At 46.5% G+C, this 22,156-nt stretch overlaps 2 protein-coding genes and 1 non-coding gene across 7 annotated transcripts in view; 2 read left to right on the top strand and 1 right to left on the bottom strand.

Moving 5' to 3' along the window:
- Positions 1 to 19,203, top strand: part of PRPF39 (pre-mRNA processing factor 39) — a 28,323-nt gene extending 9,120 nt beyond the window's left edge. The window contains exons 2-15 of one of the 5 annotated variants that reach the window (XM_025205616.1): positions 1,618 to 1,760; positions 2,013 to 2,367; positions 3,279 to 3,404; positions 4,050 to 4,168; positions 4,651 to 4,818; positions 6,006 to 6,171; positions 6,639 to 6,746; positions 9,321 to 9,485; positions 9,805 to 9,931; positions 10,060 to 10,328; positions 11,988 to 12,172; positions 13,873 to 13,947; positions 14,741 to 14,861; positions 18,371 to 19,203. In XM_025205616.1, the coding sequence (XP_025061401.1) occupies positions 2,047 to 2,367; positions 3,279 to 3,404; positions 4,050 to 4,168; positions 4,651 to 4,818; positions 6,006 to 6,171; positions 6,639 to 6,746; positions 9,321 to 9,485; positions 9,805 to 9,931; positions 10,060 to 10,328; positions 11,988 to 12,172; positions 13,873 to 13,947; positions 14,741 to 14,861; positions 18,371 to 18,427 (2,007 nt within the window). In that variant the 5' untranslated portion in view covers positions 1,618 to 1,760; positions 2,013 to 2,046 and the 3' untranslated portion in view covers positions 18,428 to 19,203. Of the gene's footprint in view, positions 1 to 1,617; positions 1,761 to 2,012; positions 2,368 to 3,277; positions 3,655 to 3,759; positions 3,923 to 4,049; positions 4,169 to 4,650; positions 4,819 to 6,005; positions 6,172 to 6,638; positions 6,747 to 9,320; positions 9,486 to 9,804; positions 9,932 to 10,059; positions 10,329 to 11,987; positions 12,173 to 13,872; positions 13,948 to 14,740; positions 14,862 to 18,370 lie in introns of those variants that run through there. The other 4 variants (XM_006024853.3, XM_025205617.1, XM_014520489.2 and 1 more) reach the window with 4 other exon arrangements.
- LOC112550478 lies at positions 10,406 to 10,493 on the top strand. Its single transcript, XR_003094354.1, has one exon. It is a non-coding gene; the product is annotated as a small nucleolar RNA SNORD127 (small nucleolar RNA).
- A 2,322-nt stretch (positions 19,204 to 21,525) lies between the features above and the next one.
- FKBP3 (FK506 binding protein 3) overlaps positions 21,526 to 22,156 on the bottom strand; it is a 7,603-nt gene continuing 6,972 nt past the window's right edge. Inside the window, exon 7 of the mRNA XM_006024855.3 lies at positions 21,526 to 21,766. Within this exon, the coding sequence (XP_006024917.1) occupies positions 21,712 to 21,766 (55 nt within the window). The 3' untranslated portion in view covers positions 21,526 to 21,711. The remainder of the gene's footprint in view (positions 21,767 to 22,156) is intronic.

The following is a 22,156-nucleotide window of genomic DNA, read 5'->3' as shown; positions in this document are numbered from 1 at the left end:
AAGACCAGGGATAACTTTCTAGGGATGTATTTGGATTGTGCCGCGGATGGCTCTTGTGCCGCACAGAGGACTTCAGACATGGCTAACCCAGTTATCTGTGGTTAACAGTCATAGATGGTTCAAGTTGGTACCGCCTTGCTTACGAGCGTGGTGAAAGCACAGATCAGTGGCTATGATGACCATTTGTTGCAATGACTGCATGTTGCAAAATAGTCCACACACAATCCAGTTCCAAACCTGGTTTGGACTTGCAGGTAGACTGCCTACCCCCTCATGTTTTGGATCGAAGAAGGGAACATCACAATGTGTTGGCTCTCAGCAGCAAGACGGGGTGTGGTAAAGACTAGCCTGTGCACTAATTGCAGGTTATGGGGCCTCCTTGGCTGACTAAGGGGAGGCTCTTTTTCATCCTAGAGTCTTTGCTATAAAATCCTCAGCTGCTTTTGATGGGTTGGACTTGGGTTGTGACTGCAGAGGGAGGGGACTTTCCAGATATAAAAGAATGCTAATGAAAACCTAGCGGTGGACAATGCCTGCAGTTCCTGTCCCAGGTGAGAGCTTTATTATTAATATTTTTATTATTAGGCCCTTGTTGAGGATGAAGTAGCACACGAAAGACCCCAGCTCTTTGTCGTTTGTATTACTGAGGAGCCCCAGTCACGGACCAGGCGCCGTTGCATGAGACAAATGCGGACTAGAAGGACAGGCTGCAGGGTTCAGAGCTGGACCCTTATGTAAAACCAGACTGCCGATGGAGGCATGGAGATGGAAAGGAGGGTTTGAGGACAGTTTTGTGGCTTTTGAGTGTTGCATCGCACATTTTTGAGTGTTGCATTATTTTCTGGGCTTTTTTTGGTTGCATTGCGTGCACCTCTCAGCTGTGAGGGGCAGCTTAAAGACCTGAGGCACTTAAAACTGTTATTACCTGGGAGCGGATGGCATTTTTCTGACTGTAGAATGGTCTCTTGTTGGGTTTGGAGAGCGATCAGTGAGGGGTCCTTGAGATCCAGGTCTCGATCCGGGGTTGCGTGGCTGCACAGAGGGGAACAATGCATTGCAGTGAGCGCACAGCTGAGTCGGGCCACCTGGTGTCTGTTGGGCTGGGCTGGGCAGTCGCTCTTGGCAGAAGATCAAGGGTGCAGAGTGGGAGGAAGATTGCGTCTGTCCTGCGGGACTAGGAGAAAGTGTCCGTGTTATGGGTTTTGCTGAAGGTCAAGGGTACAGAGTGGGAGGCAGGTTGCGTCTGTCCTGGGGGACTAGGAGAAAACGTCCATTTTGTGGGGTTTTGCTGTGGAGTAAGAATCTGTGCACAGCCTGGGCCAAACCTGCTTTGCTGCCCCTGATCCTGGTCCGTGGTACGATGCCCCAAATGTCTACAAACCCTCTTATCTGCTAACGCTTTGCTAAGTGTGAAGGACACTAGTGAGCACAGAAACCGCTTGGCTGAGAGAATTCGCGAGACAACAGACACGTGTGTACAGCGTACTTGGGAGATTGTCTCAAATGGTTGAAAAGCAATGGTGTCAAGTGTAACCCTGTCTGTCTCACCTTGGGATTCATCTAGGGCCAGCCAGATGTTTTGTTGCTTAGTCAAAATGCTATTTTTTTCTTCTGTAGGCTTCAGTCTTCTCTGAACTATTCCTCTCCTTGTCTTGTTAACGAAAGCCAGAGTCCTGAAGGTCTGTGTGACATCTGTGGCATTAACCTAACAAAACTGGGTGCACCTAAGGATGAAGTTTCCAACCTCTGCATGTAGCCAGGTGTTGATTTTTATTGGACTTCTCCTTGTCATCAGAGGCAGCATGGCATCTTAGTGGCTATTTGTAATGTTTAATTTATAGGAGCAGATACATTTTGACAATTAAGAGGAAGTTCTGTAAAAATGACTTCCTGCAGTTCATCTGGATTAAGGGGCAAGTGGTTTTTCATGCAACCAGGACAACTTAAAAATTGACAGCTATGTGTTATTGTGGCATCGGGAAGGTGGTAATCTTTCATCTGTGTTTCCTCAGGTTATCACTTAGCAGAACAATCCTAGCAGCAGTTATGCAGAACACGGATCGCACGGAAGACGACAGAAACTCAAGCAGTGACAATGCAGGCAACGGTACAGAGGCAGCGGGGGACCAGCCTACGGACTTCAGTACTGAAATCATGAGTGTCACGGAGATGGAGCAGTCTCCTGATGGCTCTCCTGACGTAACGGAGGAGACCGCACAAGACAGCAAAATCCCAAACGTTGCAGACTTGACGACAGACATAGAGGCTAACTTCCCGCCAGAGTATGAGAAGTTTTGGAAAGCAGTAGTGGAAAATCCCCAGGATTTTACAGGCTGGGTATATCTATTGCAATATGTTGAGCAGGAGGTTAGTACATCTTCCTTCCCACCGTACTTAACAGAAGATGAACTAGGCATTGAACTAGACTTCTGGTTCCTTCTAGCCCCAATTCCATGTGATCCTGTGATTCCAGTCATTAAATGGTATTGCTCTTGAGCGTGGCTCTGGTCAGTCATGATTTGCCATTTCATCACCCACCTAAGAACATAATGCAAGCGTGAAGAGGGCTAGTCCTTTGAAATGGTTTAATTGGAGAGTTTTGGAAGAGATTTGTCATGACTTGTAAAATCCTTTTAAAGATTAGCCCTGGCTGGCTCCTTACATGCATGCCCAGATCACACGTAACGATTGATGTTTGTCCAGTACTTTGAAGAGGTAAAGTGCTGTTGAAGTGCTAAGTATTGTTACTGGCCCTGCTGTTAATGCAAACTTTTGCTGCCAACATTTCCCTGTGATTCTCGGAAAGGTTGGCATTGCTGCAAATTTTTATGCTGATTTAAGACGGGCAAAACTCAACGTTTTGTTTCTGTGGCTTTTGCTGAGTTAAATCGATGAGGGGTTGCCTGTAGAATCACTGAAAATGCGGAGCTCTGCTGAGACCTAGGTGAGGGTTGATTGCTTCTCTCTAGAGGCTGAGGTCCAGAGGCAGAGGTGGAGAGAAGCAGTCTTGACTGAGGGAGGATGGCAGGGATGTATGAGAATACTTGTGTGCTGGGTGCGATCAGGTCATGCCTGTAACTTAAGCCACCTAGCCCAAGCATGAGTGTTGTTGCTGGATAGATCCAAAATTGTATTAAAAAATGGTTAAGCACATTGATGTTACAGTATAGCTTTCTGTATTTTAAGAGGAATGGGTGCCTTCCCTGTAGCGAACAGCCTCAGTTCTTTAACAAATTGTAATTTGGGATCATTGAACACTTTCTTTCTTTCTGTTTCAGAACCATCTACTGGCTGCCAGGAAAGCATTTGTCAATTTTTTCACACATTATCCATATTGCTATGGATACTGGAAAAAGTATGCGGACCTCGAAAAACGCCACAGCAACATTAAACAGTCTGATGAGGTACGTAGGTATCTGGAGAAGGCTTTTACCATTGGTCCTGTAAGCCAAATAATGACTGAACCACTGCGAGTCATTTGGCTGCCGGTACCTGCCCTATGTGCTCAGATTTATAGGGATTTTTTTGTTTGCACTTGTCACTTCTGTGGCATTTGTAGCTAATATGTTTTCTCTTTGTTGGCAGGTGCGTTAAACCTCTACAGTTTGTCAAGCTTTGCAGTGCAAGCCTCTGTATTACACTGCAGCTTAACAAGTAGGGCAGGGCTTTTCTGTCACTTACATTTATTTCTCATTTTCAAAACAATATATAGTTGGTTTGCTGGTCACAATTGCTACATCTTATTGCATTTTTGGTCAGACGCTGTCAATGATGCTCTAATGGGTCTGTGCCCTATGGTCTGTACCCCAAAGCCTGCCCACACAACCTGGTCAGAATGCAGGGACCGCTGCGCTTTGAAGATCAAGACTCTGCACGTGGAGATCAGAACATTGCCATGTTCTATCCAACCTCCACCCAAATGGTAATGGTAGATTATTTAAACAAAATTCCAGTAATTAGTATTTCTAAGGTTCACCGGATAACACAGTGTTGCCTCTCTATTAGGACACCATTAAATCTTTGATGTACAGTTCCCGTTCTCTTCATAGGTGTATCGCAGAGGGCTTCAGGCAATTCCTCTTAGTGTTGATCTTTGGATACATTATATAAACTTCTTAAAAGAGACGCTGGACCCTGCTGACCCTGAAACTAACAGTAGTGTAAGAGGGTAAGTTGGTTGCAAAGTGAGTTCTTGGTGAAACACGGCTAGATAGTTGCATAGGAATATATGTGGTTCCATGAAGATGTTACGATCTTCCCCTGTGAGATGGAAGCATCCATCATTTTATGATCTCTTCGTTTTATGTTCGATAAGACTTCCATTCATTCCTCGGAGCCTTGGAGGTAAAGTCTTTGGGAAGAAGATAGTAATTTTCTGTTCCACTTGTTCCCTTTATCGTGAAAATACCAGGAAAATCTCTCCAGAGCTCCTCTTTCTAAAAGTCTTAGTTTGGTTGTGTATCTGGAGAATATTTTTGGTCAAGTGCATATTTTGAATCTCCTCAATGTACAGTTACAAATAAAGGGATGTGATTTTTTTCCTTATTTAACTGCCGTTTCCGCACCCCTTCTCCCTTTCACACTCCCACTACGTCTTGTTAGATGATCTACTCCATCCACCAATATCAGTGAATTTATTTCACTTTTCAGAACCTATGAACATGCGGTCCTAGCTGCAGGGACAGATTTCCGCTCTGACAGACTATGGGAGATGTATATAAATTGGGAAAATGAACAAGGTAACCTAAGAGAAGTTACAGCTATCTACGATCGTATCTTGGGCATTCCAACACAGCTGTACAGCCATCACTTCCAGAGGTAAGGAGAGCCTACAGCTTTATGTAGCTTTGTACTATTATTAATAAAGGTATGTGTGCAATAATCTTTAAAATATTTTTCTGAAACTGAAAATTGAGCTCCTGTTCAGATTGAACAGAGTTCCTGCATTTAAGTAAGAATGGTTCTTCCTCTTCAAAAACACCCCCCAAAAAGGTTTTGAGGAGGTATCCAGCATCTTATTATAGACAGCTCTGCTTATGTAGCATCTTCCTGTACTTTACATATAATATTAACCTGTATTTTTATTCTGTATATGGTTACCATGACTTTTGTTTTTCACATGATAGTCCCTCCTTTTCTATTTAAAGAAATGCTAATAAAAACATTGGAGACTGAACACACATTTTCAGCTCTTCATTTATAATGGGCAGAGATTTAATTTTGGGGAGATCAAACAGATCTCTTGAGCTGGGTGGAGGCAGCCAGACTTCAAACTAATGAAGAGCATGCAATGCAGTCAAATTAGTTTAATCATGAATTTCATGTAAAGCAGTACCGCTTGAGGCTGTAGACCAGCTGACTAAGCTGTGAAGGGCGAGTTCTTGTTCTTTGAAGCACTGAAGCAAAGTTCAAGTATTGTTGTCTAAAGAAATACTGGAAACACAAATATTCATTAAGTCTGCTGCAACCTACTCATCTCTCTTTTGTCTTCTCTGTTCTCTTCAAGAACAGTGTGGGAACTGTACATAAGAAAATATAAGTCAAATGGGTTGATTTCCTCTCCTCCCCGAGAAATCATACTGTTCAACTTCTAACTCCGTGTCCTGCTACAATATCATGCTCCTTGATGGGAAAAACACTAAACAAATTTTGCAACAGTTCCGTTAAGAGAAATATTGATTGATTTTAGTTAGAGAACATCTATGTTTTACTTGGATAGGGGAGACTGTGCTTCTTGGATAGGGGAGACCGTGTATCTTACTTTTGGTTTTCAGTCTTCCTAGTGGTTTTTGCAGGAGTTCCTTCTTAGGCACTGAGAAACTGCCTCGTGCACATAGTAGGTATATGTAAGTTGAGAAAAGTCACATCTCCAGCACAGCTCTAGGTCCATAGAGCAGCAAGTAGCTCAGCACATGCTGATAAGCAGGTTCTTCTTAAACTTAAAGTGAGCATTTTTTTCAGGTTAGATGTGTAAAATTCACTGTTGCTGGCCCTTCCCTTTTCAGATTTAAAGAACACGTACAAAACAACTTGCCCCGAGACCTCTTAAGTTCTGAGCAGTTTATTCAGCTGCGCAGGGAACTGGCTTCTGTAAATGGCCATAATGGGGAGGCTGCACCACCTGGAGCTGACTTTCCTTCTGGAACTGAAGACATCACTGACCCTGCAAAGGTAAGTGTGCAGGAGAGGTGGAGGAGCTGCTGTGTCCGTGTTTGCAGCAACAGGATAGATAGAGGAGGGTTGAATACTCCAAATAAACAGGGTAAGAGTTGTGGCTTGTTCTCCGAACTCTTTCCTTAATATTGGCCTGTGCAGATTCCTGTTGCACAAAGGCATGTAAAAACTTCGAACCGGCTTGAAACAGTTGCCTGCTGGGAGCTGTGCGCATCCAGAGGATTGAGTCCCATTTGGATCCAAGCCAGCCCTCCGAAGTAAGCAGCAGGCCATTGGGTATAATACTTCCTCAGAGCCAGTGCTCTTATCCTGTTTATTTGGAACAGCACTTAAAGTCGCTGTGTAAGTTTCTGTTTTTAATTAATGCAGGCTGCTTCCATCGTCAGGTGGTGTTGCAACCTTTGATACTGGACACGAGCATCTGTCTGCTTTCTGTTAATTGCTTATTTAAATGTGTCTCCTAGCTAATCACTGAAATAGAAAACATGAGGCACAGAATCATTGAGATTCATCAAGAAATGTTCAATCACAACGAACACGAAGTCAGCAAGAGATGGACATTTGAAGAAGGAGTAAGTTTGCCTGTGTTTAAATATTTGGTTTTTTTTCCCTATGAAAGAGTGGTCTAGATGCTTGAATGTAGGACTGGGAACATGAATATCTGGGGGTGTGTGAGCCTGGATATGCCTATACTTGGCTGACATTTCTGTCAGGTTTTGGCCAAATAGCTTCTCTCTGCCTCAGTGTCTCTTGTATCAAAAAAGTGATGGCTTCTACCTCTCATGGTCACATGTGAGCATCATTTACTAAATGTTGGTGGAAGGCACTGAGTGTTGCTTTGGGAGAGGGAAGATAATATATTTCACTAAGTGTATTAGATTGGGTCTTTTTACTTTATATTTTTTTTTTTTTTTAATTTGCTAATGCCTAAGATTTGTCTTTAAATAGCTGCAAATTAGACTGTGGTCTTCGTTTCATAAAAAGAAATGGGATCCAGGCAGTTCCCACACTTGCTACTTTTTGGTCACTCTTGGGATTATCACAAACAGGGGGAGAAAGCAGTGTGTTTTTAAATGAAAGTAGCATATGCAAAACCCTGGGCAAGATGCTGCAGGGAGTAAAACACAGGTTGGAGCAGCGGAAAAAGCTTCCTTAGACCTTTTTTTTTTTGCAGGGCACACTCCAGCACACTTTTTCCTGTGCCCTCTTAAAACAGGCCAAAGGCTCTGCTAACTTTAACAGTGGCCTGTAACAGCCGTACAGGCTGGAGCAGTGTTTAACCTCTAGGAAACTTCTGACCATGAAAATCCCCTTTAGTTGCCACTCCAAGAACATAAGTGACACGTGGCATACAGAACTGCTGTCTTTGTGCCACCCTAGGGCAAATGCTTACTCTGGAGCCACGTAACATGGACGCACAGTGCACTGTGGCTTTGCTCCAGCTGAGGACGCGGAGCAGGATTTTTCCTGCAGGTTTAACTTGGCATTGTGCAGCCCATCTATATCATAACAGATGCAGCTGGGATCAGAATTTGTTGTTAAACTAGGGAAACAGGAATGTAAAAACTGCTGCGTTGGTAGTGTTGCCCCATTTAACAGTTCAGTGGCAACCTTACCTGCTGGGCCTCTCTGACTTCCTCGCTTGGCCCAGTTGATTCAGTGTTAAAAAAAATATACACGTGAGGATGGATTTGCATTTCTCAGAAAGTTCTCATTGAACCCAGACTTTAAAAGTGGGTGCCTACGTAAGGTGCTTTAATCCCAATAAAAGAGATCTGATTCACCCAAAGACCCTTGTCTGCTTGTGTCCTTAGACCAACACGGCTACAACCAACGCCCCTTAATCCACATTAGGTGTCTGAGTAAGTGGCCTGACTGCTCAGAAATGCTTGAGTACCTTTCTAGATTAAATCAATCAGTTAAGTCCCCTTGCTCTGCAAGAGCTAGAGACAGATTGGTTCTACAGGCATCAATGTAATGGGCACATGAGAGGACTGTAACAGAACTGCTGACAGGGAGAAAAACAGGGTTGATAAAGGACAGCCATCCAGAAATGGAGCATCTACCCTCTGAAGGGGAAGTCCTGTTAAGCCTGCTTCATTATTACCCCAGCCATCTGCCTCTCTTTCCTTATCCAAATCATAAAATGAATTGCGCCCTCGGGCCACAGCAGTGTTTAGACTGGGATACCATGGGAAATGGCAGGCTTTAATTAAGTTCAGATGCCCTGCTTTGCTTTATTAAGGTATTGACAACATTACTCCTTTTAATAACAGTTGGAAGGAGCTAGCAGTGTGGATGTGCTTAAGGTAGTTTCAGTGCAAGAGAGAAACTTTCAGGTGAAATCAGAGGGAGAGAAACAGGCGTATCTGGAGTCCTGCAGGCAAAGTGAGCCATGTAGTGTTTGCTCAGAGTACTCAGGGTGTGGTTGGAGAACAGTCATTATTTGTTCTTGCATGGCATCCTGCCTAAATCTTTCTGCAGTCAGCATTTTTTTTTGGAAGGTAATAATTTTATTGCTGAGATGCAATCTTGTTAGCTTTGCAAAACTCAATTAAAATGTTTACTGTTGCAGCGCATGTAAGTGCTTTAATTGTTTTTCATCCGAACGGTTCCCAAAATGATTTGCGGGATTATAAATGATTAACCAATTATATCGGAGGGCTGGGTGACTACAGAAGTAAGTACTTTATACATATGCAGCTTGGGTGGTGAAATTGGTTTTATTTACAAGTTCATTGCTGTCATGTTTGAATTGCAGATGGGGGTGGGGAGGAGGAGATGAATGGCTAACCGTGTTTGCAATGGGACTTCTTTACTTAAATCCTGGAAACATTTCTGTTGTTCCCTTGGTTGTATGAAAACTTCTTTATAAAACCTAGAGTTTAGTTTAATAATGCCAACCTTTTCTTTAAAATGAATCACCTCATGACAGCGTTTCTTTAAAATTAATCAGACCACAAAGTTCCTTCAGTCCGTTTGTTTAAATAACCTGCGCAAGAATATAATTTTGAAAAAAGTCCAGAGAGTCATTATATGATCCAACTACAAAAAAAAAAAAAAAAAGTTTCTTGCTAAGTGTTATTTTTGCCCATGTTGTCAGTTTACTGGTGAATTTGCATTCCCGTGTTGTGCATCCATTGCAGATAAAGCGGCCTTACTTCCATGTAAAACCTTTGGAGAAAGCTCAGCTGAAAAACTGGAAAGAGTACTTAGAATTCGAGATAGAAAATGGGACTCATGAGAGAGTTGTGGTCCTCTTTGAAAGATGTGTTATTTCTTGTGCCCTCTATGAGGACTTCTGGATTAAGGTAAGGGCAGTGGTTTCCCACTGAACTCTTTCTGATTGCAAACATTGATCTAGTGACTAACCTTTTGTACTCTTGTTGAATGTTGTTCATATATAACTATATCTGTTGCATTAGGAGATGGTCTGCTTGCAACCAGATTTGACTGCTGCATATGCCAACTTCGTTGCCTCTCTACGTCCTTCCTTACAGAAACTAGTCTAGTGGTTCAATAAAGGTGCTGAATGGGTTTAAACAAAAGAATTTTATCGTTCTGTCATGTATTTAAAGACCCCAAATAAGCTGTAAAATTATTCAATCTCTACTTTGTTTTCAAATGTAGTATGCCAAATACATGGAGAACCATAGTATTGAAGGAGTGAGGCACGTCTACAGCAGGGCCTGTACGATACACCTTCCTAAGAAACCAATGGTCCACGTGCTGTGGGCTGCCTTTGAAGAACAGCAGGGTAAGAGTCAAGTTAAATGAGGAGCCTTTTTAGCAGCTCCTACCTCTACTGTTAGGAGCAGAGTTTATTTTTATTTTTGGATGTGGTAGAGCATGCATCATCCTCAGGGCCTTGCATTTCTCTTTCAGGGAATATCAACGAAGCAAGAAGAATCCTGAAAACGTTTGAAGAGTGCGTTGTAGGATTAGCCATGGTTCGCCTGCGAAGAGTGAGCTTAGAACGCAGACATGGAAACATGGAAGAAGCTGAACACTTGCTCATGGAAGCTGTGAAGAACGCCAAATCAAGAAACGAATTGTCATTTTACACCATCAAGCTTGCTCAACATCTCTTCAAAGTACAGAAGAACCTCCCAAAGGCAAGAACAGTGCTGTCGGAAGCCATTGAGAAGGACAAAGTATGTGTTTCCAGAGGGCTTTGTAGGCAGCCCTTTGTCTCGTGTTACATTTCCTCCTGATTTAAAGCTATAAAGCAAGGCAACAATGATGACAGCTTGTCAGTCTGTATGTAATGCGTTGTATTACTACATGGAGACACCAGTCCCTCTAAGCTGATGTTGCCAGGTTTGCAGGTTTTGAATCCTACCTTTTACCCCAATCCCAACAGCACTCCTGATTTCCCTCCTCCTTCTGAGGCATGTCCTTGTCTTTGTCCCTCTCCCTTCCAAAAATAATAAGCAGTGTTTCATAGTTTCACAGTTGGTAGGGTCAGAAGGGACCTGAGCAGATCATCAAGTCCGACCTCCTGTCATGGGCAGGAAAGGATGCTGGGGTCAAACAACCCCGGCTAGGTGATTGTCTAGCCTCCTTTTGAAGACCCCCAGGATAGGGACAAGCACCACTTCCCTTGGAAGTTGGTTCCAGCTCCTAGCTGCCCTGACTGTGAAGTAGCGCCTCCTGATGTCTAGCCTGAATCTACTCTCCGTCAACTTATGGCCGTTGTTCCTTGTTACTCGCAGTAGTGCTCGGGGGAACAGGGACTCTCCCATTCCCCGCTGATCACCCTTGGCCAGTTTATAGATGGCCACCAGATCCCCTCTCAGCCTTCTCTTGTGCAGCCTGTACAGGTTCACAGTACTCCATCTGTGGCCTGACCAGTGCCGCATAGAGGGGGAGGATCACCTCCTTGGACCTGCTCGTGATGCATCTGTGGATACACAACAAGGTGCGGTTGGCCTTCCTGACTGTGTCCCCACATTGGCAGCCTATGTTCATCTCGGAGTCTATAATGACTCCAAGATCCCTTTCTGCCTCTGTGCTGATGAGAAGGGAGTTCCCCAGCCTGTAGGTCTGCTGCTGGTTCTTCCTCCCCAGGTGCCGTACCTTGCACTTGTCAGTATTGAATCCCATCTCGTTCTCATCCACCCACCCCTGTAACCTGTAAGGGGTATAAGAGTGCCAGCATTGACTCTGCGTGATTGGCACCGTTTTTGGGATGGGATTGGTTTGTATGGGTGACTGACTCTTGGCCATGCAACCTCTTACTGATTGCAAGCTGACACCCATTCTTGGATGTGCTATAGTTCACAAACGAGGCAGGTCCAAGATCATCTCTCCTTGCTCTTGAGGAGAAGGAAGCCTGTACTGGCTATGCTACAGCAGAGAATTGTAGCTTAAAACAGGGCCATCCCAACTTCAGAAAGGCTGGGGGCCACATGCTGTACTGGTTATGAGCCCCAGGCTGCACACCGCACAGGTTGCCAGGATCCTCACTGTGCAAGTGGTGTGAGCCATTCCCTGCCAGTGCTGTGGGGGTGAGCGCCAGTTCATGTGTGATTTGTCATTGTGCCAGTGGGAATTTCCTGAGTCCTCCATCACCATGCTGCCCTGCCCTAGCAACTCTGGGCTACTGCTGCAGGAGCAGCGAGGGGAACTGGTGGCTGGGTGGGAAGCCTGTGGACTGCACTTTAACTCCTTCTGGGTAGATGCAGCCTGCGGGCCACCAACAGGCCACAAAACAGTCTGGGACCCAGAGCTCTTGAGCTAGATAGAGATCTTTGAGAGATGCTAGGACAAACAGTGCTGTCCAGCATTGGCCCTGCTTTGTTTTTACACAGGAGAACACAAAGTTGTATCTCAACCTGCTTGAAATGGAGTACAGTGGGGATCTCAAGCAGAATGAAGAGAACATCCTCAGCTGTTTTGACAAAGCTGTCAGCGGTGCGTTGTCAATAAAAGTGAGGATTACGTTTTCTCAGCGGAAGGTGGAATTCCTTGAAGACTTTGGTTCCGACGTGAGCAAGTAAGCTTTACCTTGCACTGTATTGGGGTCACTGAAAGAGCTGCTTATTAGGGCTGTGCGAAGCTTTGGTTGCTGATTCGATTTGGAGGAGATTCAGCCCAATTTGGCAGCCAAATCTCCAAATCTGAATGGAATCAGGAGACCCATTAATCTCTCTGAGTCGAATTGGAAGCCTCCGATTCGATTTGGAGAGATTCGGCCATAGGCACAGGTTTATATGTTTTTTCTATGGACCTTGAAGTACCAGGCACGGCTTGTGAACGCTGAGATGCTGGGGCGGATGGAGCGTCCCACGGGAGCGTGGTGGGGGGTCCGCTGTCAGCGGCAGACCCAGAAGCGGACCAGAAGTACTTCCAGTCCACTTCCAGGTCCACCGCAGAGCACGTGGGGGACTCCTCTGCCCCTCGGATCGACGACTGGTGCCTCTTGGGTCTGGCAAGGCACCCCTGCGGCCGATCTCCAAGCCGGAGGGGCATGAGGAGGGGGTCACCTACGTGCTCGGCGGCGGACCCAGAAGTGGACTGGAAGTACTTGCAGTCCACTTCTGGGTCCACCCCCGAGCGCACGGGGGCTTCCCCTGTGCTCCTTTGGGATACTCCATCTGCCCCACCATTGCAGTGTTCACAAGCTGCGCCTGGTACAAGATATGTAGAAAAAACATAAAGCTTCATCTGTGGCCGAATCGCTGATTCTCCAAATCAGCATCGAATCTTCAGATTTCGCCGAATCAGATTGGGACAGTGATCTGAATCGGTGAATCTAATTACTGTTCCCCAAATCAGGCCAAATCTGAATCAAGTACTGCCCGCTTCACACACACCCTGCTGCTTGTCAGTTGGGGAGAGGGTTATACTTAGCTACACTTATGAAACTGGTGTTACTTTTAGTGCTGCAGTCAGTGCTTTGCACTTGGGATTTTCCCAGAAAATCTGTAGCGCAACTGCTCTTCTCTGAAAAGCAGCCATTTTGGCTTACAGCGTCTCCTGCTCGTTCACACTCCGCAAAACCATTGTTCTTTTGTTTGAAAGCTGTGGTAAGGGATCACCTACGTGGGCTGCGTAGTGAGGAGAGCTCTTGAAAGAGGAAGAGGTTTTTTTTGTTTCTCTAAAAACAGTTTGACATGCTTTAATTGTAGACCCAGCCGCATCTTATATTTTCAAACACGTCCTGATTTTAATCTACCCTGAGACCAAGTGCTGCTGACATGTTAGAAGCTGCAGGCTTTCCAGTAATACGCTTTGCATAGGTCTTCCCTGGGGATCACCCAGTTGTGCAACAGCGCAGCAGTGAACAAAGCACTTGGTCATCTTCATGCTCTGTAACATCTAAACCATCCGGCGCTGTATATATGTTCGTGAATGTAAACCATCAACTGCCAAAGCAGAAATACAGACATGGTTGATGTTTCATAGTGAACTTGGGAACTCCCAATTTATTAATGTGATAAACGTTGTTTATAGAAAATTTTGTTGGAATTTTTTTGTAGAAAATTATAAAATGTACTTACTTGCTACTGACACAGCCGTGCCCCTTCATTCTAATAACACGGATGGAGGAATGCATGGGTACGGTGAACTCTTTTTGAACCGTAGCCAAAACTTGGAAAATGTAGAGGTTGCGATCTAGTTATTTTAATACCGTCCTGTTGTGAACTTTCCGCGCCCAGGCTAAGTGCGGGGGTTGTTTGGTTTTTTTTTTAGGCTTTTGGATGCCTACAGTGAACATCAAGCCCTACTAAAAGAGCAGGATTCCTTAAAAAGAAAAGCAGAAAATGGGTATGAACTGTTGCCTTGAATTTGTGATACTGTTCAATTTGGTGTACAGACAGTGTGTAATGTATCTGTTTGAAAAGAGTTTGGAAACTCTTCAAGAAAATGGTCAGTGACTACCCCTTGTTCATGGTTAAGGGTTTTTTAAGAGGTAAGATTGGGGAGGGGGGGGAACCCCAGCTTTAAACAATTTGGGCTGCCAGAAATGCAAAATACTAAAAGACAGATGTGTGGTTCCATCCTTAAATGGACTTGAACTAAAATACTTAGGCTGAAGTAAGAATTCAATTATCTAAAGCAAGAATTAAATCGGGTAGAACTTCCCATTGACTTCTTAAAGTGAAAGCTTGTCTTTGACTGCTTGAAATAAAAAGCATGTCAGAAATTCAAGCTTGAAATTTCAGCCTGTAGCCCTATAAAGGGGTACATTAAGGCAGGGGTGGACAAGCTGTGGCACATGTGCCACAAGTGGCATGGGCAACCTCTGTGTGTGCCATGTGACAGATCCAGGAAGAAATAGGGAGTATAGCAGCAGGTAAAGCAGGAAAAAGAGCAGCAGTCAGGCAGGGAGCAGAAAACAGAGGAGCCGATCAGGCAGGGAGCACAGGGCTGGGAGCAGAAAGCAGAGCAACTGCTCGGGCAGGGGAAGGGGCTCTGGCCATCAGAGGGTGTGGAGCTAATTCGTGGCACACCTACTGAAAAAGTTGGCTCCCTGCTGCAGTGGGGTGCGGGAGACGCTGCAGAACCATTTTATATGTTTTGTTGCTGTTGAACAATGTCTTTATATTTAATTTTTTAGATCAGAGGAACCAGACGAGAAGAAAGCACATACAGATGATGCGACTATGGCTTCTACGCAGATGATGGATGGAGACATGCAGGCCAATCAGATGGCGTATAATTACAGTGCTTGGTACCAGGTGAGTGTGACACAGTCTGTTTCCTTTGTTCATCCATTTCAAATATACAAGGCCTGTTTTATTCCCAGTCATTTCTTTTTCTGCATCCAGGTACTTGTTGGCCATGTCAGATAAAATCTTAGTTCTCTCATGTTTTCTCCCTGCCCCTGCTCTTTGTGAACGTAAGAAATGCCATTCTGGGTCAAACCACAGGTGCATCTAGCCCAGCGTCCAAAGTGTGGATGCTAAGATGGATCTGCTTCTTCTCCTTCATCTTCCAGGTCTCAGAGGCCTTTGAAATTCCTCATGTTGAGGTGCACCCTTACTTACCATGTTTAATACTCACTGATGGACCTGTCCTTTCTCAGTCTGTTTAGTCCCCATCTTGCCTTTGTCATGTTCCTTTGCAGAGGACTGAACACATGCGGCAGACTGCAGCGGTTGGCGCTTGTGCAAATTGGTCCTTCTTACACAGGTCTGCTAACGTTTAAACACAACTGCAAGTGCAGGAAGGGTGGAGGGAAATCATTTCTTTTCATGCTGGAACTTTCTACTCTGCAACACACCCTGAATGCACAAAAGTCACCTCTGGGATGCCAAGCTCGTCCTATTTGTCTGGTAAATTGCCCCAGCACTTCACTTAAGAAGTCATTTGACTTGCTTTGTATGGTTATTAGTACAAGTGTGCTTTGGTACAGATCCACTGTAGGCCTCCATGTGCACAAGATTGAAGTCTTTGGAATAGCTGTATCTGGGGCTGCACAATGCCCTGTGCTCTCTCTTGCTTCCATAACAAGGCGTAAAGGGTGGGAAAGCTGCAGCATCCCCTCGGTTCTCGTGCTGCCTGGCTGCATCTGACAGAGCCCAGCAAGGATGCGAGCTGTTAGTTTTTCTTAGCTCTGGCTCTACGCCGTTCAGAACGGTTGGGACGTGTTCTGCCCACTCGAGGACAGCGCGTACAAACCACCGTCCACTGGAGCGGGTTCTGGATGGTCAGATCCCACCCCATTATACAGGGCAGATCAACCGCCCACCTAATGCAGACTTAGCCTTGGAGTGTCAAGCCCTGTATGTCTTGGACTAGACAAATCCTATTAATGGATAGCAGGTGGCTCATCCGTCTTCATGGAAGTCATGTACCAAATGTTTGGTGTGCCAGTGTTCTTAGACTACTGGCCAATTGTAGGACACACCTGAAACTCTTAGTTATTGGGGATGTCGATGACAGTCTTGGCAAGCTTTGGAGTATAACTAGGTTGCAGACCCCACCAAGTGTGGCAGAAAAGTGTCTTTCTGTACAGCCTCTAATAGTCAGACCTTTGGAAGCATCACCAACAACATCCAGGTGCTGCAAAGAGACTTGGTTCAGAGAGCTTCACCCCAGCAGCACGTGTGGCTCTGAACTCATTTACTGGAAGACTGTCCTGAACATGGACACCAAGCTGTTGGCTGAGTGTAGAGGACACATGAAGCCTTGCTGAGGAGAAGATTCGTTAAGCCCTGCATTGCATCCATGGCTGGCGACAAAGAGCTTTCTACTATCCTGGCACCAGTGAAACTGCAGCAACAGCCAGCGGTGACTTGAGCAATAGAATCAGTGATGGCGGCATAACCACTCATGGGGTTGAAGGACTCTGGACTTGTGAAATGACCCAGGCGACACAACACTCAGTCAGGGCACGTACTTCAGTGTTGACAGTGTCATGTGTCTAAAGGAAATCTCTTCTTCCCCATCGACAAGACATGACTGCTTACCTCATGTGAGTGAGGGAATGCGTCTTTCTTGAGTTGCTTGGTGAGAGCATAGATTGAACGAGTGGTTCTCCTCGCTGGGACAGGCAATATCAGGCATATCCTAATCCACTGGTGTCCTGTGGAGATTAGAGGCAGTCTCCTTTGTATACTTCCAGGAGCAGTCTCTTCCTTTTTCTAGGAAGAGGAGATTGTGCCCTCTAGAGGCATTGCTGATGCCGGGTCAGGCAGATCTCCCAAGTGTGGGAGCAGAGGAGCAACAGGATTCTCCTTTACCTCTGAATGAGCCATCAGTGGTGGGAGTGGAGACCTCCCCGCTGGATGACCTAGTCATTCTGCCCCCCTCCCCCTCTCCCAGCCACAGCAGCGCCTGAGGAGAGGTGGTAACAAGTACAGCAGCCAAGGTATGAATATTTTTATGCCCACAACATCCGAGACTCCTTGGTTGTCTTAGGAATCGGAGCTGGAAGGGACCTCCAGAGGTCATCTAGTGCAGGATCTTGCACGAGGCAGGCTCATCTACATAATTACAAGGCACGCTGCCAGCCACCAAAAGCCACAGGTAAAGCAGGGGGACAAGGGCTGTTAGTGTCTGCTGCTGCAAGGGTTATTTAAAATGCACTCAAGCCATGCCCCACACTGCAGAGGAAGGCAAAACCCCCATGGCCTGTCCCAGTCTGACCGCAGGGTAGAATTCCTTCCTGGTCTCAGAAGCAGCTCAGTTTGTGGAGGAGAAATCCTACTTCTCTGCTTCCTCTCCCTGAGCCTTCCTGGATAAAGACAACTTTCTTATTGGGACGGACGGATTTTACCAGGCTTCTGCACCAGAACCAGGATGAGCTCATGGTGGATGATTTTGTGTCCTAAGACTTACTCCGTAAGTATCTGTGGGCAGTTCAGTTACTGCCTGCTCCACGGCTAAGCAGTGATGGTGCTCAGGGCCGCTGCATGGCTCTAGGTGCCAGGAATTCCCAAGGATGTATTAGTCTGAGGCGTAGTCATCCTTGGACCATCAGAAGTGCTGTGTCAGCACGTACCCTTCAAAGTGCCCTGCTCTGTTCCACCAGCACTGCATGGGGGGTAGCAGTCGGGACCCACAGCTTCCCTTCTCTCGCTCCCCTCCCCCTTGGGGGACCTTCTCATCCTGTTGGCTACAAACACAAGTGGTCATCAAGTAGGCGGTATTGGCATCCTGGGGGAGAGGCTTCTACTCCAGGGGGTTCCTTTATTTCAAGGAAACCAGGAGCCGGGAAGGTGTCTTCAACCTCTCCTAGATGGTTCGTGAACGGCAGCCACTTTGGTCTGCTTCAGGAGCATGCCACGAGACCCGCATGGCAGCATCACAGAGCAATCCACTGACCTCATCAGACCTTCTGCCCTTGGCTTCGGGGCCACTAGGGATATGCCTGATATCTTTGATTAGGAGTGTCCTGACCCCCCCCAGTAACCATAGCACAGGTCCCCCGCCAGCGCGCCTTCTGTGCTTGACAGGCCCTGGGAGGGGACCGAGGGCAGGCCAGGGTAACTGTGTCCTTTAAGCTGTTTCAGACACGGTAAGGCGCACGTACAGCCCCACAGATGCAGCCAGTCAGAAGACGGTAGTTTTGTGCACGCGCAAATACATGGGCATGTTCAGTGGGTCCCACAATGGCCACGTGAGAGAGAAACGGTTGCTGTTGCGTTCACAGCTGTTCATTCTGGAGTTGTTGAATGTTAATATAGCAACTCGCCAAATATCCTGTGCTGCTGACTCACCCCACGTTGTCTTGCTTTTCCAGTACAACTACCAGAACGCGTGGACTTACGGACAATATTATCCCCCCCCTCCCACCTGATTAGAAGAGCGACTGGAGTTCACTGTGGAACTGCAGCAAAGACGGACTATAAAAATATATTTTTTTAAATTTGGGATGTGAAGAGAACTGTTGTCAGACCTGCCCTTCAGTCTTTGCATGAGACAAACCGGTGTTCACAGGGTGTACGTGAAGCAAGACGTGCGTGTCGGTAAATGATAATTGAGCTCTCTGTACGCGGCTGGTTTACCATAAACGCAGTTTTATTTCCCATGCTAACTTATGGAGAAATGACCTGGAGAACTTGGTTTTGGTTTCAGTTTTTGCTCGTGTTGGTTCTGTAGGTATCATCTCCTTCAGATGACCACCCGTTTTAAGCAGATGAGGGCACACCGGAGCTAGGCAGGGGCTGGAGGGGCCCCAAATGTAAGCAAGGCCACCCCTTTCCTGCTTTTTCCCTGACCAAAAATTGATCTCCTCATCCGCTTCTCCTGTGAAGGTTTTTCCTGTAACTCGGTGACGGAGCCCAGAGCAGTGTCTGTCCGCATTGTCATGATCACACAACTCTACTGACAGTGTTTGCAAGCTGTCACATGCATTTTATATTGGGGGGGGGGGTCACACTATAAATAGAGCGCAGAATGACTTTTTTTTTTTTTTTTTTAAAAGGGCTGCAAAGGCAGGCACTGAAACTATCGTGTGTTTTGGGGTGGATTTTTTGTATTTCCATTTTTCATGTATGTTGTGAGCAGACTCTTTATTTTGATCAAAATGATCATTCTTTTTGTAATAAAACTAAGGAATTGTCCGCAAATTCATCTCCAAGCTCTATGGGTTTTCTTCGCAAGCCCAGCAACACCGTGACGGTAACAATTCAGCAAGCATTTTGCGGTTAAACTCCCACAAGAATAAAAAACCCAGATCATACTCATGCCATTAGCCATGCAGCTATCATCCACGTAACTTTTATTCGCAACCTTTGGCTTAAAGCAGTTTAAAAATGAGTGTTAGCTGACTTCAGACCACAGAAGCACTAAGATTGAGGCAGCAAAGGTGAACCCGTAGTGTTCAAACACCAGCACTGAAGGAGCAGATGACTGCTACTTTGGAAGTCGGGTGTGCACAGACAGCTGTGGCAGGGCCCTCCATTTGTTCAATGTTGGTGGTGTTCAGACAGACTATATGCTGCTTGCTGACTGTGCTGGATCCCACGTTCCTTTACAGCATTTCCCATGAAAGCTGGTCTCAGAGAGACCGGGAAGACTGACAGTAGGGTTTGGGAACCACCTCTGCTCTACACAACAGAGCAGTTACCACCTACAGCATGTGCCTTTGTGCTGTTTCAGCTAACGAGCTGTCTTCTGCTTGGGAGAAGGCATCCTAGAGCAGAGGGGCGAGTGTACTGCTTCACTGCTGCCTGCAATGACGGGCACGGAGGGAAGCAGCTGGGCTGCTCTGCTTCCTGGACTTACGTGCCAGATAAGATCCAACTGCCCTTCCCTTGGGCAGTGGCAGTGGTTAAGGCTCCCTGGGTCCAAACAGCTCAATACTCAAACCCACGTAGTTTGCCAGGCTCAATGAGAAGGAACTAGCCCAGCTGCATCTATGTTATGGTGCTTGAAGAATAGACATACCGTGCCCCCACCCTCCCTAATGACATCACGTTTTATTGTGCTCAGTGACCATGGGAAGGCTATGCCACCTTTAAACTGAACACAAGTCAGAAAATGATGTGACCTGTTCAAAGAAACTGTGCCCATCCTTCAGACACCTGTTTAACATCCATGATAACTATGTCAGTGCCAGTCACTGTACATAGGTGGACACATCCCTTTCCAACCAGCGGTTTGGTCACCTGTTACCCTCTCTGGGGCACGCTGACATAAGGAACAAAGCTGGGCTGAAAAACCCGTTGGGGTACTAAGGGGTCAACAGACCACCACATGGGTCCCCTTCTGAATGGCTCAGGGCTATAAACTTCCCTGAGCACAATCAGAAACAGAAGGGTTTCCCCGCTTGTTCAAGCACCTCTACTGTGCATGCAGCTTCCTAGAGCATGTCTGTGGGTAAAACATACAAGGTATGAGTGTGAACTGGCCCCCACCCTGAGGGGCTTCAAGCGCTATAAAAAGAGGTAGGCAGTCAGGTTTGTAAATGAGAACTCGGGCACAGACGGTAAGCGTTTCCTCAGACAAGCAGTGCAAGAGGAACTGGATGTCCTTCACTTGCTGGCAGTTGTATAAAGAGGCTGGAGCCTGTTACCCAGGGTTTGGCTCAAGCCCTTGAACATCTCTTCTACAGAAGAAGCAGCTGCAGTAGACCTTTACCTACCACCCAGCTGTGTTCAGTGGAAACAAATCAGTCTACAAGGCTCTAGGGAGGTCACACAACTGCTTTAGACCTCCTCTAAGAGGGAGCTGGCAGTACTGAAACTGCTGGACAACTGCTCATTTGGAGAACCGTGTTGGGCTGGTGGGTGAAGTAGCAAAGAACTCGAACTTTTAGGCCCAGGACTGCGCCCCCCTGCATCTCTTAACACCTCCTTAATATACTGCGGGACAGCTGATCCACTCCACTGGGCCAACCGCATCTCTGCTTACCTCTGCTTTTAGGCTACAGGAGCTGCCCCCCTTGCATCTCTTTTCTGACCGGATGAAATTCCAGTGCCATTCCCCACCTCCACCAGGCTCAGCTAGACCCCAAGCAACTCCTGGGTTCTTAGCTGGAGATTGCTTGCTCTCTGTCACTGCGTCTCCATCTCCTGTTGGTTCAGCCATGAAAAAAAAAAAAAAAATCCTTGCAGCAGGGCTGCAGTCACAAAACTACACTACAGCACAGCCCAGCCCTGTTCTGGAGACGTCTAACTGCTACAGCAGATGCCGTGATGTGTTCACCTGCAGTTTGCCATCCTTAAGCTAGAGCATTGCTGGGGCTCCAAAGACAGACAGAAACAGCCCCGTGTGAGTTTGAGGAGGGAAAATGCTGACACTGAGAGCTATTCCCTTCCTCTAGCCCTATGGCTGGAGCAGATGCTTTAGATGGGACTTGCGCAGCATTTGCTTCTTCCACAGCAGCAGAAAGGCTTTTCCAGGGGAGCTACTGCAGCATCACAGCACAAGAAAAATCAGCTCAATCACGTGCACGTGGCAACGGAGGTTTCTTTAGTGGTGTTTACTGAACAGCCGTTGGGACAAACCGGCTGATTTCAATAGGCAAGGCCACAGCTGTCACTAGCTCCTGAAGTTGCCAGGGCAGATCCGCCCGTCAGCCAACTCCTCCTGCACAGACGAGGTCACCGCAGCCAAAGGCAGGCAGCGGTCTTCACATCAGTCGATATCCACCAGCTCAACTTCAAAGAAGAGCTTTGCGTTTGGTGGGATCCTGTTGCTTTAGTTAAGGAAAGGTCTGCAGTGCTTGCGAGGTACAAGCTGCCACCATCTAGCTCAGGGACAGGCAATTATTTCGGGCGGAGGGCCACTTACTGAGTTTTGGCAAGCCGTTGAGGGCCGTGTGACAGGCAGCCAGGGGCAGATAAATATTAATTTTCTAAATTTTTTTAGAGGCCCTGCAGGCCGGACAGAATGGCCTGGCGGGCTGCATCTGGCCCACAGGCCGCATTTTGCCCACCCCCAATCAAGCTGATGTTTTTCAAGCATGCCCGTTTTCAAGAATGCGCCATGTCAGCAGCCTCTGGCAAGGACCAAGCTCTCCCTCCCCCCCGCTGTTCAGCACCTATTGGTGACATCTGCAACCTGGTGGCGATCATGCGAA

The sequence above is a fragment of the Alligator sinensis genome, unplaced genomic scaffold (genome assembly GCF_000455745.1).
Source record: "Alligator sinensis unplaced genomic scaffold, ASM45574v1 scaffold358_1, whole genome shotgun sequence".
NCBI classification, from domain to species: Eukaryota; Metazoa; Chordata; order Crocodylia; family Alligatoridae; genus Alligator; species Alligator sinensis.
This window is presented reverse-complemented; position numbering and strand designations above follow the sequence as displayed.